General features: G+C 43.7%; 1 protein-coding gene across 1 annotated transcript in view; it reads right to left on the reverse strand.

The window, feature by feature from the left end:
• LOC120045143 (low-density lipoprotein receptor-related protein 4-like) overlaps window positions 1-18,947 on the reverse strand; it is a 231,412-nt gene that overhangs the window by 71,521 nt on the left and 140,944 nt on the right. The window contains exons 4-8 of the mRNA XM_038990063.1: window positions 8,820-8,933; window positions 8,506-8,622; window positions 6,017-6,145; window positions 615-734; window positions 391-516 (exon numbers count right to left, since the gene is read on the reverse strand). Coding sequence (XP_038845991.1) covers window positions 391-516; window positions 615-734; window positions 6,017-6,145; window positions 8,506-8,622; window positions 8,820-8,933 — 606 coding nt within the window. The remainder of the gene's footprint in view (window positions 1-390; window positions 517-614; window positions 735-6,016; window positions 6,146-8,505; window positions 8,623-8,819; window positions 8,934-18,947) is intronic.

Consider the following 18,947-nt stretch of genomic DNA (forward strand, 5'->3'; position numbering starts at 1 on the left):
TCCAGTTCGAGGTGAGTAATCGCTGTTCTGATGTCCAGAAGTTGTTTTCAGTCATAAGAGACAGTAGCAGCAACATTTTGTACAAAATAAGTTACAAACAACGCAAAAAAACGAACAAAATAGCACAGTTGGTTACGAGCATGTAAAACGTGCCAATATGCTTTCCTCTGACAGTTTCCTCTCCAATGATGCTTTTCAGCATGGAGAGCTGTCCTGCAACTGTTGTCATGGATACTAAACTATAGGGTGCCTGTCTGAGGTGTAAGATTTAGCTCATAGCCCGCCGATAAGAACTAAGACCATGGAGCTCTTTCTTTCTTTTCACCCTTTTATTTCATTTGTACTGTCTAGATTAGATTGATGCCGATCTGCACACACCCACACACGTACCAGTCTTCTCACAGTCATCTTCATCGCTGCCGTCAGAGCAGTCATCCTCGCCGTCACATCTCCATGACAACCTGACACAGCGTCCCGATGCACAGCGGAACTGATCCGCAGTACACATGGAGGTGGCTGGAGGGAGAGGACAGGTCGGTTAGACGCACACACGTACACAATCTACATACATTTTGTACACAAACATATACACACACACATAAGCAGATACTTACTGCAGTTCTTCTCATCTGATTGGTCATCACAGTCAAACTCCCCGTCACACCTCCAGCCAGCGTTGATGCACATCCCACTGCTGCACATGAACTCCACAGAACGACAAGGCTGGTGGGAGGCTGCAGGACACACACAACCACTACCGTGAGATGAAATGAAAATTATTTTGGAACTTTAATCATCCCTGACAGTGTAAAACAATTTATCTGAAGGACCCTGGTAATACAACAATGCTTTTACATGGACAAAACAGAAATAAACATTTGGGGCAGGACTTGCATGTTTCTAAAGAATCAAACATATCTATCCAAGACCAGACGAACCCACATGAGCACACACACACTTTTATTAATGAGGCTGAGGGGCTGAGGGTAGAAGATAAGGACAGAGAGGCGAGGAATGAATAAAGCGAGGGAGAGTAAAAAAAGAGAGAAAGCGTGAGAGAACAAGTGCTGTAGAACACCGTGTCTGCATGTGTCCGTGTGCAGTGTTATCAGTTAGACAAGAGAAGGGAACAGGGCCAACAGCACAGAAGAGAGGGAGAAAAGAAAGAAGAGAAGAATAAAGCAGTGTGTGTGATGAGGGGATGATCAAAACACCAGGTGGTGAGAGAGAAATACAAAAATACACACACACACACACGCACACACACACACGCACATATATATATATATATATATATACACACACATACATACACATATATATATAAATACAGTTGAAGTCGGAAGTTTACATACACTTAGGTTGGAGTCATCACAGTTTTGGCAAGTCGGTTAGGACATCTACTTTGTGCATGACACAAGTACTTTTCCCAACAATTGTGTACAGACAGATTATTTCACTAATAATTCACTGTCTCACAATACACTAAATTGACTGTGCCTTTAAACAGCTTGGAAATATCCAGAAAATAATGTCATGGCTTTAGAAGCTTCTGACAGGCTAATTGACATCATTTGAGTCAATTGGAGGAGTACCTGTGGATGTATTTCAAGGCCTACCTTCAAACTCATTGCCTCTTTGCTTGACATCATGGGAAAAGCAAAAGAAATCAGCCAATACCTCAGAAATGAAATGGTAGACCTCCACAAGTCTGGTTCATCCTTGGGAGCAATTTCCAAATGCCTGAAGGTACCACGCTCATCTGTACAAAATATAGTACGCAAGTATAAATGGGACCACGCAGCCGTCATACCGCTCAGGAAGGAGACGCGTTCTGTCTCCTAGAGATGAACGTACTTTGGTGCGAAAAGTGCAAATCAATCCCAGAACAACAGCAAAGGACCTTGTGAACATGCACAAAAGTATCTATATCCACAGTAAAACAAGTCCTATACCGACATAACCTGAAAGGCCGCTCAGCAAGGAAGAAGCCACTGCTCCAAAACCGCTATAAACTACGGTTTGCAACTGCACATGGGGACAAAGATCGTACTTTTTGGAGAAATGTCCTCTGGTCTGATGAAACAAAAATAGAACTGTTTGGCCATAATGACCATCGTTATGTTTGGAGGAAAAAGGGGAATGCTTGCAAGTCGAAGAACACCATCCCAACCGTGAAGCACGGGAAGCATCATGTTGTGGGGGTGCTTTGCTGCAGGAGGGACTGGTGCACTTCGCAAAATAGATTGCATTATGAGGGAGGAAAATTATGTGGATATATTGAAGCAACATCTCAAGACATCAGTCAGGAAGTTAAAGCTGGGTCGCAAATGGGTCTTCCAAATGGACAATGACCCCAAGCATACTTCCAAAGTTGTGGCAGAATGGCTTAAGGACAACAAAGTCAAGGTGTTGGAGTGGCCATCACAAAGCCCTGACCTCAATCCTATAGAACATTTGTGGGCAGAACTGAAAAAGCATGTGCGAGGAGGCCTACAAACCTGACTCAGTTACACCAGCTCTGTCAGGAGGAATGGGCCAAAATTCACCGAACTTATTGTGGGGAGCTTGTGGAAGGCTACCCGAAACACTTGACCCAAGTCAAACAATTTAAAGGCAATGCTACCAAATTCTAATTGAGTGTATGTAAACTTCTGACCCACTGGGAATGTGATGAAATAAATAAAAGCTGAAATAAATCATTCCCTCTACTATTTTTCTGACATTTCACATTCTTAAAATAAAGTGGTGATCCTAACTGACCTAAGACAGGGATTTTTTACTTCGATTAAATGTCAGGAAATGTGAAAAACAGTTTAAATGTCTTTGGCTAAGGTGTATGTAAACTTCCGACTTCAACTGTATATGTGTATATATATATATGAAAGAGAGAGAGAAATGGAAAGAAACATTAAATGGACAGTGTTCTCATGTTCAAACCCACTTATCAGCTGGTACCCTGTCGCCCACATTGACACCCACATACACAGAGAACTGTTTCATCTGCTTGTGTGTGCCCAACTCTCAGAATACAGACACACACTGAATACACACACACACACACACTGAATACACACTGAATACACACACACACACACACACACACACACACACACACACACACACACACACACCACTAAACACACAGAGAATCGTTTGATCTGCTTGTGTGCCCAGATCTCTCTCCATTCTGAATACACAAACCATGCCCATCTGAGAGTGTGCCAGTGTTTTTCTATCAAAGCGTCCAGCATACAGTCAATGCCAAGAAATGCAGTGTGAGGATGGCTAGTCTTATTCCTCTCTGGTATGTCTCCTCTCCCAGCTGTAGTGTAATATCTTCTTTTCCTTATTTATCTCTGACCTTGTTTCTTTTTCTTTGATGCGTTTTCCACTTTCCCAAAATTTCTAAATATCTCCAGGCAAGGGGGCAATTATCAAATCAAATCAAATTGTATTGGTCGCATACACATATTTAGCAGATGTTATTGCGGGTGTAGCAAAATGCTTGTGTTCCTACTGGAGGAAGGAGGGAGGAGAAAGGGATGATAGAGGAGAAGAAGAGGTGGGAGGGGGGGGCGAAGACATGCAACTAAACATGCCCTTACTTATCAGTCAGTCATGATGAAAGCCTTAAATAAAAGTTTATCACCATTGAAGACAACATCAAAGAAGAGAGGAGTTTGAGAATCACTGCTCTCTCTCCTCTCATCCTACTCCCTAGTCTGATGCATGCTAACAGAGCCCCATATACAGGCATTTGTGTGGGCTACCATGACAGAGAAAATGAGAGTGAGTGAGTGCGAGAGAAAGAAAGAGACTGTGGGACAGACAGATAGTACAAAGAGAGATATGAAAGACAGATAGAGAAAAATTAACAGAAAGAAAGGACGTGAAAGCAGGGAGGTCTTAGCAGTAGTCTAACAGCGTATATTCTCTGGAGTGATGAAGAGAAACGTGATAGCCTGTGCTAATCGAAACACTAGCAAGCTTGCGTGTATTCGAAAGAAAAATATGGGAAATGTTTTCCAATGCACGCAGACATGCACACACACACACAAGTAACATAGACACACCGCGGAGCAGCAGACTCTAGCACGACAGCAAGGAGAGTGGGACAGAGCATTCCAGGAATCTGTGTCAGGGAACGTTCAGAGAGCCATAATGAGTGAGGGAGACAGACTTCTGCAGTGTAGCCATTTAACATGTCACTGCTCAGTGCTCAAGCTCAATCATTGCTACAATGGTAACAGCTGGATCTGTCATCACCAACTTGTCTCAATTCTGTTCAACCTCAGCTGAACTTTATTATTTTTTACTTTTACCCCTTTTCTCCCCAATTTCGTGGTATCCAATTGGTAGTTACAGTCTTGTCTCATCGCCACAACTCCTGTACAGACTCGGGAGAGGCGAAGGTCGAGAGCCGTGCATCCTCTGAAACACAACCCAGCCAAGCCGCACTGCTTCTGGACACAATGCACGCTTAACCCGGAAGCCAGCCACACCAATGTGTCGGAGGAAACACCGTACACCTGGCGACCGTGTCAGCGTGCATTGCGCCCGGCTTGCCACAGGAGTCTCTAGTGCGCGATGGGACAAGAACATCCATGCCGGCCAAACCTTCCCCTAACCCGGACGACGCTAGGCCAATTGTATGCCGCCCCATGGGTCTCCCGGTCATGGCCGGCTGTGACAGAGCCTCTGATGTAGCATTTATGGCGCTGGCGCTAGTGCTGGGCGATATGGCCAAAATATCATATCATGGTATTTAATTATTTTTTTGCTGGTATGATGGCATTTGACAGTATTTTATGTTTTTAAATTATAACATTTCTAAATTTCCTTTATAAGTAGTGCATGAACTCAGGGTGGCAACACATACATTCTAAGTGATTTCAATGGGTCTTTCTCCATTCTGATTGTTTATACTGTTCAATTCAACTTCAACCCATACATTTCTGCATTTCCTGCACTCATTTGAGTTAATTTCCACTCTGCCATGTAGGCCTGCACGATATGGGCAAAGAATCAAAACCTTATTTTGAACCAAATGTTGCAATAGCGATTTGACTTATGATTTAGAGCAAAACACTTGGGTGAAATGTTGGAATCATGGAAATAGAATGATTATTCCAATTCTATCATTAGAATATGATAGTGGGCACTTTAAATAGTGTTGTTTGACATGAAAATGAATAGAAATGCTAGGGAGGAGTTAATGTGATAGGGTAGGAACAAAAAGTGTTTTTTTTAAGAATCAAAGTGTTGATAATTGTTTCCTAGGGGACCCTATAATCTTTGGCTACATTGTCTGTTTTCTCTTAGCTTCATGTAGCTAACATATTAATACTTCTTGCATTCCTCTTTGATTTAGATGGTACTGTTGCACAAACAACATGCTGATTTAGGTCTACACCATCACTGGTATTATTAGGCTGTATAACTAATTATGTTTGCTCTGACTCAGTAGATTTATTAGCTAGCTACCTAGTGATTAGCGGCTAAGAAGACCCAACTTTCTAAGAAAAGACAAACTTGCTGTCTGCAGATGTAAGCAACAAAAACTAATAGTGTAATTATAGAACGCTACTGGATTTATATGAAGAAGCAAAGTGAAAACAGCATTGTTGTTATCAACATTGTTGCATATGCTGCATTGACCATGCAGACTGAACGTAAGTGTCTCGTGGTTGAAGAACAACAAATGTGCTCCTTGAGTGACAGGGGGCGGGGCTAGGTCTGGAGAGAGAGAGAGCGGAGAGATATGGAGAGAGAGTGAGCGGAGAGAGATGATTCAAGTAGCGAAGTAAACTATGAAAATGTACGTTAAACACGGCGTATCCCATTAAACAAACCAAACATTTAAATACCGTTATAGAAGGTAAAGTAAAAACCTAAACCGGTCCATGAATCAACACCGGTACATTGTAAAATACAGTATACCGCCCAGCCCTATCTGGAGCCTGCAGATGTCAATGATTAGCCACCTGAATCCGATGTGTGTGTGTGTACTTACAGCAGTCGGACTCATCAGACCAGTCTCCACAGTCGTCATCTCCGTCACAGTGGTAAATGTCCAGAATACAGCGTCCATACGCACATTGGAACTCTTCAACACTACAAGTGGCCGTCATTACATCAGATGCTACAGAGGGAGAGAGAAAGGGAGAAAAAGAGAGGGAGAGGGGTACATATTTAACACACATTCTCTTTCACCCCTAAACTTTTCTGTCATAAACTATAAAGACAGTGTGTGGTTCTGACATTCAGTTTGTTTTACACTAGGGCAGTCAAAAAAGGTCAGGGATGAGGATAATTTGGAGAAGTTGGGAATGTCGACACACACACCCTTGACCACAAAGATGACCACAACGATAATGCTCAGAGTGTACAGTCGTGGCCAAAAGTTTTGAAAATGACACAAATATTACTTTTCACAAAGTCTGCTGCCTCAGTTTGTATGATGGCAATTTGCATACTCCAGAATGTTATGAAGAGTGATCAGATGAATTGCAAAGTCCCTCTTTGCCATGCAAATGAACTGAAACCCTAAAAAACATTTCCACTGCATTTCAGCCCTGCCACAAAAGGACCAGCTAACATCATGTCAGTGAATCTCTCGTTAACACAGGTGTGAGTGTTGACGAGGACAAGGCTGGAGATCACTCTGTCATGCTGATTGAGTTCGAATAACAGACTGAAAGCTTCAAAAGGAGGGTGGTGCTTGGAATCATTGTTCTTCTGTAAACCATGGTTACCTCCAAGAAAACACGTGCCATCATCATCATTGCTTTGCACAAAAAGGGCTTCACAAGCAAGGATATTGCTGCCAGTAAGATTGCACCTAAATCAACCATTTATCGGATCATCAAGAACTTCAAGGAGAGCGGTTCAATTGTTGTGAAGAAGGCTTCAGGGCGCCCAAGAAAGTCCAGCAAGCGCCAGGACCGTCTCCTAAAGTTGATTCAGCTGCGTGTCAAGAAGGGCAGCAAAGAAGCGACTTCTCTCCAGGAAAAACATCAGGGACAGACTGATATTCTGTAAAAGGTACAGGGATTGGACTGCTGAGGACTGGGGTAAAGTCATTTTCTCTGATGAATCTCCTTTCCGATTGTTTGGGGCATCCAGAAAACAGCTTGTCCGGAGAAGACAAGGTGAGCGCTAACATCAGTCCTGTGTCATGCCAACAGTAAAGCATCCTGAGACCATTCATGTGTGGGGTTGCTTCTCAGCCAAGGGAGTAGGCTCACTCACAATTTTGCCTAAGAACACAGCCATGAATAAAGAATGGTACCAACACATCCTCCGAGAGAAACTTCTCCCAACCATCCAGGAACAGTTTAGTGACGAACAATGCCTTTTCCAGCATGATGGAGCAACTTGCCATAAGGCAAAACTGATAACTAAGTGGCTCGGGGAACAAAACATCAATATTTTGAGATGGATGGCCAGGAAACTCCCCAGACCTTAATCCCATTGAGAACTTGTGGTCAATCCTCAAGAGGCGGGTAGACAAACAAAAACCCACAGATTCTGACAAACTCCAAGCATTGATTATGCAGGAATGGGCTGCCATCAGTCAGGATGTGGCACAGAAGTTAATTGACAGCATGCCAGGGCGGATTGCAGAGGTCTTGAAAAAGAAGGGTCAACACTGCAAATATTGACTCTTTGCATCAACTTCATGTAATTGTCAATAAAAGCCTTTGACACTGATGAAATGCTTGTAATTATACTTCAGTATTCCATAGTAACGTCTGACAAAAATATCTAAAGACACTGAAGCAGCAAACTTTGTGGAAATTAATATTTGTGTCTTTCTCAAAACTTTTGGCCACGACTGTACACCTGTGTGAGGCCCTTTGAAATCCTGCTACCAATCCTTTATCTATACTATTGAAATCCCCCTCGCCAGAGAGAGAGAACAGAGAGAGAGAGAAGAGAGAGCGTGAGGACACACACGTACAGTATGTGTCTCAGGGGGTGTTGGGATATGCAAAAAAACGAAACATTTCCATTTCACAACATGCGTATAAATAATACGAGTCTGATGGTCCTTAATACTGAATAGTGTCTGTTCCAGGTGTGTAGGAGTCAAAAGAAGAATACTGGAAGAGACGGAGACCCACACACTGTAGAAAAAAGAAATACATCCAAAACTGAGGCTTGAATGCAATTACTAAAACAGCATGGTTGCCAAAAAATTCAGAGTGCATAAATGAAAAGTGAAAACAAAAACGTTTTGGCCCGTTTTGGACAATTTACACTGATGATGGCCCGAGGCCGAAACATTTGTGTTTTGTTTTCACCTTTCATTTATGCACTGATGATTTTTTGGGCATCAGGATGTTTTAATAAACATCTTTATTTTGTGTTTAAGCTTTAGTTTTGGATTAATTCCTCAGTTTTGGATTTATTCATTTTTAGACAGTGTCCGGGTCTCCATCTCTTGTACATGTGTGAAACAGGACAAATATAAGCACACACACACACAGGGCAACTCACGGCAGTTTTCCTCGTCTGATCCGTCCTTGCAGTCAGTGTCTCCATCACAGTACCAGTGTTCAGCAATGCAGCTCCCATCTGTACAGCGAAACTCCTTATCGGAACACTTACGCATGTCTGTGTGAGAGAGTGAGTGTGAGAGAGTGATAGAGGGGAGAAAGAGAGAGAAAGTAAGAGAGAGGGAAAGAGAGATATTGAGTTATTAAAGTCAACGGATTGAGTTGTGACAAAGACAATACATTTCTGAATGTATGTGTATACTGTAGGAGTGAATGTATGGTGTGCATGTGTGTGTTTGTGCGTGTGTAGCTCACCACACAGCTCGTCACTGTTATCCCCACAGTCATTGTCCCCATCACAGTGCCACAGGCTGCGGATGCAGTAGCCGTTCTGACAATGGAACTCATCCTCTTCACACTCTCTAGGAGCTATAGACAAAGCGAGAGAGACGGGATGTCAATCAAAGGACAAATGACACAAACAACATCCTATACACCACTTGTATGATGTAAGAATCTAATATTTTGGCGCACGCATGCACGCACAAAACAGCTTAGTAACATTTCTCTTATATCCATACAGAAAAAAGTAGCCGTCTTTTAACCTCCAGTGGACAACCTCCCATCAAATCAAAGTTTATTTGTCACGTGCGCCGAATACACCAGGTATTCACCTTACAGTGAAATGCTTACTTACAAGCCCTTAACCAACAATGGATAGTCTTATGGCTTGGGGATAAAAGCTGTTGAGAAGCCTTTTAGTCCGAGACTTTGCGCTCCGGTCTATGACTGGGGTGGCTGGAGTCTTTGACAATTTTTAGAGCCTTCCTCTGACACCGCCTGGTACAGAGGTCCTGGATGGCAGGCAGCTTAGCCCCAGTGATGTACTGGGCCTTGCGGTCGGAGTTTGAGCAGTTGCTGTACCAGGCAGTGACGCAACCAGTCAGGATGCTCTCGATGTTGCTGCTGTAGAACCTTTTGAGGATCTGAGGACCCACCCATTCGACAAATAGGCTTTGTCGTGCCCTCTTCACGACTGTCTTGGTGTGTTTGGACCGTTCTAGTTTGTTGGTAATATGGACACCAAGGAACTTGAAGTTCTCAACCTGCTCCATCGATGAGAATGGGGGCGTGCTCGATCCTCCTGTTCCTGTACTCCACAATAATCTCCTTTGTCTTGATTACGTTGAGGGATAGGTTGATATTCTGGCACCACTCGGCCAGGTCTTTGACCTCCTCCCTATAGGTTGTCTTGTCGTTGTCAGTAATCAGGCCTACCACTGTTGTGTCACCAGCAAACTTAATGATGGTGTTGGAGTTGTGCCTGGCCATGCAGTCGTGGGTGAACAGGAGGACAAGAGGGGACTGATCACGCATCCCTGAGGGGCTCCCGTGTTGAGGATCAGCGTGGCAGATCTGTTGTTGCCTACCCTTACCACTTGGGGGTGGCCCTTCAGGAAGTCCAGGATCCAGTTGCTGAGGGAGGTGTTTAGGCCCAGGGTCCTTAGCTTAGTGATGAGCTTTGAGGGAACTATGGTGTTGAACGCTGAGCTGTAGTCAACGAATAGCATTCTCACGTAGGTGTTCCTTTGGTCCAGGTGGGAAAGGGCAGTGTGGAGTCCAATAGAGATTGCATCGTCTGTGGATCTGTTGAGCGGTATGCAAATTAGAGTGGGTCTAGGGTTTCTGGGACAATGGTGTTAATGTGAGCCATGACCAGCCTTTCAAAGCACTTCATGCCTATGGATGTGAATGCTACAGGTCTGTAGTCATTTAGGCAGGTTGCCTTCGTGTTCTTGGGCACAGGGACTATGGTGGTCTGCTTGAAACATGTTGGTATTACAGACTCAATCAGGGACATGTTGAAAATGTCAGTGAAGACACTTGCCAGTTAGGCAGCACATGCCCGGAGCAACCGTCCTGCTAATCCGTCTGGCCCAGCGGCCTTGTGAACGTTGACCTGTTTAAAGGTCTTACTCACGTCAGCAATGGAGAGAGTGATCACACAGTCGTTCAGAACAGCTGATGCTCTCATGCATGCCTTGGTGTTGCTTGCCTTGAAGCGAGCATAGAAGTGATTTAGCTCATCTGGTAGGCTTGTGTCACTGGGCAGCTCGTGGCTGTGCTTCCCTTTGTAGTCTGTAATAGTTTGCAGGCCCTGCCACATCCGACGAGCGTCGGAGCCGGTGTAGTACAATTCAATCTTAGTCCTGTATTGGCACTTTGCCTGTTTGATGGTTCGCCTGAGGGCGTAGCAGGATTTCTTATAAGCTTTCGGGTTAGAGTCCCGCTCCTTGAAGGCGGCAGCTCTACACTTTAGCTCAGTGTGGATGTTGCCTATAATCCATGGTTTCTGGTTGGGGTATGTACGTACAGTCACTGTGGGGACGACGTCATCGATGCACTTATTGATGAAGCCAGTTACTAATGTGGTGTACTCCTCAATGCCAACGGAGGAATCCCGGAACATATTCCAGTCTACGCTAGCAAAACAGTCCTGTAGCTTAGCATCTGCATCATCTGACCACTTCTTTATTGACCGAGTCACTGGTGCCTTCTACTTTAGTTTTTGCTTGTAAGCAGGAATCAGGAGGATGGAATTATGGTCAGATTTGCCAAATGGGGGGCGAGGGAGAGCTTTGTATGCGTCTCTGTGTGTGGTGTAAAGGTGGTCTAGAGTTTTTTTTTTCCCTCTGGTTGCACATTTAATATGCTGATAGAAATTAGTTAAAACTGATTTCAGTTTCCCTGCATTAAAGTCCCCAGCCACTCGGAGTGCCGCCCCACTTGGAGTGCCGCCTGTTTGCTTATTTCCTTATACAGCGGAGTGTGCTGTTCTATCTAGCCGGTGCAGCGCATATCCCGCCAGCTGAATGTTATCCATGTCGTCATTCAGCCATGATTTGGTGAAACATAAGATATGACAGTTTTTGATGTCCCGTTGATTGGATATTCGTGATCGTACCTCGTCTATCTTTGGCAAGTAATATTGATGGTAAAGGCAGATTTCACATTCGCCGTTGGCGGATCCTTACAAGGCACCTCACCCTGTCTCCTCTAAACCTGTGTCTCTTTCTCCTGCCAATGACGGGGATGTTGGCCTTGTCGGGTGTCTGAAGTACATCCTGTGCGTCCTGCGTGTTGCAGAAAAAATCTTTGTCTAATCCGAGGTGAGTGATCGCTGTCCTGATACCCAGAAGCTTTTTTTTGGACGTAAGATACGGTAGCAGAAACATTATGTACAAAATAAGTTACAAATAATGTGAAAAAACCCACATAATAGCACAATTGGTTAGGCGCCCGTCAAACGGCTGCCATTTCTTCCACCGCCATCTTCACACTGATGGTTAATCTCTGATCTAAAATACATTGTCACATCCAGCACAACAACCCCCCCAAAACCTCCTTACAATAATTTCTCTGACGTTATCATTAGTTCCACTTACTAGCTCTCTTAGGCCTAAAACAATAGTCCTGGCTAAAGGAGGGCCAGGTAAACAGGTTAGTATCAGAAGGAAGTACCATGATTTCTGCCTGAATAGCCCCAGCCCGGGAGTGATATATTATTTTAAGCCTGTTGTTTCTGTGTGTGTGTGTGTGTGTGTGTGTGTGTGTGTGTGTGTGTGTGTGTGTGTGTGTGTGTGTGTGTGTGTGTGTGTGTGTGTGTGTGTGTGTGTGTGTAGCAGAGGAATTTGAGGTACAGTAGAAGAAACCCACTTACAAATGTGACGGTAGTTCAGAGGAGTAGAGACAGGAAAAAAGGGACAGCCACAGATATGTTTGAGGATAAAATGAGTATTTTTCATTGAGACTGTACTTCCTACCTCAGTGACTATTGAGACGGAACGTGACCCGAATCTACTACCTCTCATCTCTTTCTCTTGTTTTCTCACACACAGGTTTCCTGTGCTTTGACCCAACAGAGTCCTCAGAACAGAAAAGACGAGATATATTAGTATTTTTTTATTTAAGATTACTCTCGCCCCTCTCCTATTCAGATGCAACAGAGTAGGAGAAGGACCCGGAGCAAGAGCAGAAGACAAAGCTAGCCCCTAGATTAGTCTTTAAACTATAACTCTATGGCTGAATCTCATTCCAAAAACTCACTTGGCACACTTAGTAGAATTTAATTGAATCTCTCATCTGTCTCCCTCCTTCCCTCCCTCTAATTCCTAAACCAGAAAGTTCAGAAGTCACGTGTCCTTAGGCAGATCATCAGTCAGAGAGCAGGCAGAGGTTAGAGATGAACGGTCACTGTGATTCATTACCAGGGTCATTATGCTTTGAGGTGTGTTTGTGTGTGTGTGTGAAAAAATAAATAAAACGAAATATATTAATTTTATAACACGTTTTATGTTTCCTTGAGTATTACCTATGCACTTTCAGGATTTGCCTTCCCTCCTTGCCCCTGCCTGCCTTGCATCCTCCTCTCATCCCATGAGTTGACATAGAAAAGAGCAGAAGATGTGAACTATCCCATCAGACTCCAGTCCTACCTACCTACAGGTTATAAAAAAGAGCAGAAGCTCTGAATAGTATTTTAACCTAGGTCTGGGTTGGCGGCCCCCTTTGGTTGTGCCGTGGCGGATATCTTTGTGGGCTATACTCGGCCTTGTCTCAGGATGGTAAGTTGGTGGTTGAAGCTTTCCCTCTAGTGGTGTGGGGGCTGTGCTTTGGCAAAGTGGGTGGGGTTATATCCTACCTGTTTGGCCCTGTCCGGGGGTATCATCGGATGGGGCCACAGTGTCTCCTGACCCCTCCTGTCTCAGCCTCCAGTATTTATGCTGCAGTATTTTATGTGTCGGGGGGCTAGGGTCAGTTTGTTATATCTGGAGTACTTCTCCTGTCTTATCCGGTGTCCTGTGTGAATTTAAGCATGTTCTCTCTAATTCTCTCTTTCTCTCTTTCTTTCTCTCTCTCGGAGGACCTGAGCCCTAGGACCATGCCTCAGGACTACCTGGCATGATGACTCCTTGCTGTCCCCAGTCCACCTGGCCGTGCTGCTGCTCCAGTTTCAACTGTTCTGCCTGCGGCTATGGAACCCTGACCTGTTCACCGGACGTGCTACCTGTCCCAGACCTGCTGTTTTCAACTCTCTACCGCTCCTGCTGTCTCTAGAGATACTCTTAATGATCGGCTATGAAAAGCCAACTGACATTTACTCCTGAGGTGCTAACTTGCTGCATCCTCGACAACTACTGTGATTATTATTATTTGACCATGCTGGTCATTTATGAATATTTGAACATCTTGGCCATGTTCTGTTATAATCTCCACCCGGCACAGCCAGAAGAGGACTGGCCACCCCTCATAGCCTGGTTCCTCTCTAGGTTTCTTCCTAGGTTTTGGCCTTTCTAGGGAGTTTTTCCTAGCCACCGTGCTTCTACACCTGCATTGCTTGCTGTTTGGGGTTTTAGGCTGGGTTTCTGTACAGCTCTGAGATATCAGCTGATGTAAGAAGGGCTATATAAATACATTTGATTTGATTTGTGTGTGATAAAACTGTGGATATGTAGTTATGGGTGTTCTGCTGAATGTTTGACAAACAAACAAGAACATGATATGAACGTAGGAACACACACACCCATACCGGCACACTCACTCGGCTACTCACTTTCACACACACACGTCTCTTTTTCCAGTTTTGTTGTCTGAAACTTTGACAAGTCGCTAAGCTCAAGTGGAGCATGACGGATTCTCCCCCATCTTTCTCCTTTCTCTTCACCTTCTCTCTTTAAATAATGGAATAAAACAACAACCGTGGGGGGGAAGAAACTAGGGAGGGGGACAGAAAGACAGAGAGAAAAAAGGCCTGAAATAATAAGTAGGCCGAGGAGCGACGGAGGGGGAAATTGACGGGGCTGGGGCACGAAGATGAAAAATTAATGGCTGGCTCACGGCAGACGGACCCCCCATCAGGATGGGATTCTACGTCTGGCTCCTGAAATATGGGTCAGACAGGAGAGAGGGAAGCAGGGAATGAGAGAATCGGAGCGAGTGAGAGAACGTGAGAGAGAAAATCAGAGAAAGAGAATCAGAGAGAAAGAAAGCCCACCTCTATACAGAGTTATCTGGGGAAAAAATTTGGGAACGAGAAAATCTGAGAGAGAGAGCTTACCTCCATCTAACAAGTAATTTAGAAAAAAAGGATGAACTGAGGTACAAGTTGGCAGGGTTAGCTTGGGTCAATTCCATCTCCAGAAATTCAGGAAATTCAATCCATGGAGTTGGAAATGAATCGTACCAAATTTCTCATTCCGATCTATGTGGTGATCTCTGATAATGACTTAATGGGTGCGGAGGTGTGTGGATTGAAATATATCTCAACCACAGGGTACTTATTGTGACACATTATTGTAATAGACAGTTGTGAATGTGTGTGTGCATGCGCAAACTTATAAATCCCTTTAAGCATTTAAAAATATTTAAATTAATCCAGAACATTATTTTGAAGGCTCCCTCAAGAGCCATAGTATAGTTGAAAATAATTTCCCGGCATACATTTACACTCACTACACTGGTAACAGGGTATATAGCAGTATGATCAGGCCAATGGAAATACTCAGCCTCTACATGGATTATATTGGACACTTTCAACCCAGTGAGTCACTCTGGATCAAAGCAGTTGGACAAAGTCTTCATTTAGTCTGACCACTAACTACATCTCAACCCAGAAACAACTCTGACACTGACAGCTGGAGTGGATAGGGAAACATCAGTGCCCTGTGTATGTCTGCTTCCCAAATGACACCCTATTCCATAGGGCTCTGCTCAAAAGTAGTGCACTATATAGGGAATTGGGTGCCATTTGGGATGAAGCATATAAGTACATGTAAGTATAAATATGCACCAATTCCTGACGTGTGTAAGTACATGGCGATATAAATATGAGTGTATAAATACACACACTCCTCACTCACACCCTCCCACTCTCTCGATGCCTTTCTACTGCTGCCAGCCAGCTGAAGCCTTTTCCAGTTTCTTTCCCCGGTACGTGCACACACATGCATACACAAATGCATACACACACACACACAAAGTGTTCCCCCAGGCAACAGGAGGAAGCGTGTGAACGGTAAGGTAAAAGGTCATCCTCAGAGTAAGGTGTGGTTGCCATGGGAGCAGTGACCTCCCTAATGGGAGTGTGTGTGTACATATATATATACATACACACACACACACACACACACACACACACACACACACACACACACACACACACACACACACACACACCCCCCGTACTGGACGAAAAGGATCCATATCAGGGGATATCTTTACATGACATGTTTATGATATTCTAGAGCATACAGACCATTTAAAATAAAATCTAATTGTCACATGCGCCGAATACAACCTGACAGTGAATTGCTTACTTACAAGCCCTTAACAACAATGCAGTTTAAAAAAAATACCTATAAAAAATAGAAGTAAAAAAAAGACTGATAAGTAACTGATTTAAGTTTCCCTGCATTAAAGTCCTAGGCTACTAGGAGCGCTGCCTCTGGGTGAGCATTTTCTTGTTTGCTTATGGCGGAATACAGCTCATTCAACGCTGTCTTAGTGCCAGCCTCTGACTGTGGTGGTATGTAAACAGCTACAAAGAATACAGATGAAAACTCTCTCGGTAGGTAGTGTGGTCTACAGCTTATCATGAGAAACTCTACCTCAGGCGAGCAATAGCTTAAGATTTCCTTAGATATCGTGCACCAGCTGTTGTTTACAAAAACACATAGACCGCCACCTCGTGTCTTACCAGACACCGCTGTTCTATCCTGCCGGTACATCGTATAACCAGCCAGCTGTATGTTGACGTTGTCGTCGTTCAGCCATGACACCGTGAAGCATAAGATGTTACAGTTTTTAATGTCCCGTTGGTAGTTTAATCTTCCGCGTAACTCTGCGATTTTATTGTCCAAAGATTGCACGTTTGCTAGCAGAATGGAGGGAAGTGGGGGTTTACTCGATCACCTGTGAATTCTCAGAAGGCAGCCGGACCTTCGGCCCCTCTTCCTCCGCCTCCTCTTCACGCAGATCACGGGGATCGGGGCCTGTTCCCGAGGAAGTCACGTCGGGCTCGTCAGAGTCGTGAACGGAAAAAGAGGATTCTGCTAGTCCGTGGTGAGTAATCGCAGTCCTGATGTCTAGATGTTATAACAGACGGTAGCGGCAAACATTATGTACAAAATAAGTAAAAGAATAAGTTACAAACAACGCAAATAAGCAAACAAAAAAAACAAATCGGCTGGGGGCACGTAAAACGCCTGCAATCTTCTCCGGCGCCATCCTGCGTCTACCATCCTCTGACTTGCCTTGTTGATAGTGTTAAGGCAGAGCAGCGCATTATTATGGTGAGACTTCTCCCCATTTTAGCTTCTGTTGTACCAATATGTTTTGACTACAATTACAGTTTACTACAATCCAGGGTTATTCCAAGCAGTTTAGTCACCTCAACTTGCTCAATTTCCACATTATTCATTATGAGACATAGTTGAGGTTTAGTGAATGATTTCTCCCAAATACAATGCTTTTAGTTTTGGAAATACTTAGGACTAACTTATTCCTTGCTACACATTCCGAAACGAACTACAGCTCTTTGTTAAGTGTTGCAATCATTTCAGTTGCTGTAGTTGCTGATGTGTAGTGTTAAGTCTGGCTTTACTCAAAGCCAGTGGCATGTCTTAAGGATGTAAGACACTTGCATTTTTAAGAATGTTTAATGTTACGACGTTGTATTTTTAGTTTGTCACTCTGAAATTTCCCCGGATGTTGATCCCGGTAACGGGATCGCAGCCATAAGAAGTTTTAACATGCCTACTTGAAGGTTTGTGTCGAATTTGAATCAGGTTTAAAGGGAGGTGCTAAAGTTATCTTCAGAAGTAAACAGCTGCTGTAGCAGCTTTTGAGAGTCATGATGGCTGGCAGTGATGATGCAAAAAATGTATGCATTCAGTTGTACAATTGACTAAGTATCCCCCCTACTCTGTCCCTGTCCCTTTCTTGTTTTTAATCTGAGAGAAGCGCTACACCTGGTGGAGAGAGGCTGTACGACACAGAATGAGTTGCATTATGCGCACTGTACGTTACGTCATGACACGTCAATATTTACTGTACAGCGTCAGAGGGGTCCGTTTTTTCAACTTTTCTCCAATACTATCGGGCCATTATCATGTCAATCAACGCTTGAATAGAAACATAGTTCACACCCTGGATTTTGATGCCAAACCAGTCGCTACAGTCCCATTCGTTTTCATTGCAGCCTTGTTTGAATGCCACAATTACCCAAATTTGTATGGAATGGGGTTAGTCAACAGTAAAGGCTAACTGGTAGCCTAGCTAGCCAACAAATAATGACATTGCTATTCCTTTAGGGATTTTTTTTTACCCCCTATCAAGCTATGTGGTGACAGGTAACGTTTTTAAAAGTTTAGCCGTATTTTGTATTACAGGTTAATATAAGCTAGCTAGCTAACTAAGTAACTTGGCTAGCAAGCAACTTGGCTAGCTAGCTTGTTCTCGTCATGAAGGAAGCAGGTAGAGTAGCTACCTTGTGGTATGGTTAGTGAAATGACAATATATTCTTTCAATATCGACACAATATTGATTCATGATTTATGCATTGACAGTTTGAAGTGGATCACAGACCAACACTACCACCACGTTGGCTCTGGACTGCGAGGGGCCGCCGCTGACGACGAAATCTTGACCCATCGTATACATCGTCTATAACAAACAGGGCGGTCCCTTTTATCAGACATACCAAGGATGAATATTACATATCATGTAAGGATATCTATTGATTTTTTATAAATGTTTCATTATACGGATACCTGCCGGGGTGGCAGTGAGCCTAGTGGTTAGTGTTGGACTAGTAACCGAAAGGTTGCAATATCGAATCCCCGAGCAGAAAAGGTACAAATCTGTCGTTCTGCCCCTGAACAAGGCAGTTAACCCACTGTTCCTAGGCCGTCATTGAAAATAAGAATTTGTTCTTAACCTCTCTTGGGCACGTGAGACGGTAGCGTCCCACCTCTTCAACAGCCAGTGAAACTGGTGGGCGCCAAATTCATATACAGAAATACTCATTATAGAAATTCAGAAAACAAAACATATTTTACATAGGTTTAAAGATGAACTGCTTATGAATCCAACCACAGTGTCAGATTTTTTAAATGCTTTACGGAGAAAGCATACATTACGATTATGAGAACATAGCCCACTAAACAAATCATTACAAACAGTAGCCAGCCAGCTAGAACAGTTACACAATTTAGAAATAGAGATAAAATTAATCCCTTACCTTTGATGATCTACATATGGTTGCAATCAGCAGACATTCATTTACTCAATAAATGTTATTTTTGTTCGATAAAGTATCTTTATACCCAAAAACCTCAGTTTTGTTCGCGCGTTTTCTTCAGTAATCCACAGGCTAAAACGCAG

This window comes from Salvelinus namaycush, chromosome 1 (genome assembly GCF_016432855.1).
Source record: "Salvelinus namaycush isolate Seneca chromosome 1, SaNama_1.0, whole genome shotgun sequence".
Taxonomy (NCBI): domain Eukaryota; kingdom Metazoa; phylum Chordata; class Actinopteri; order Salmoniformes; family Salmonidae; genus Salvelinus; species Salvelinus namaycush.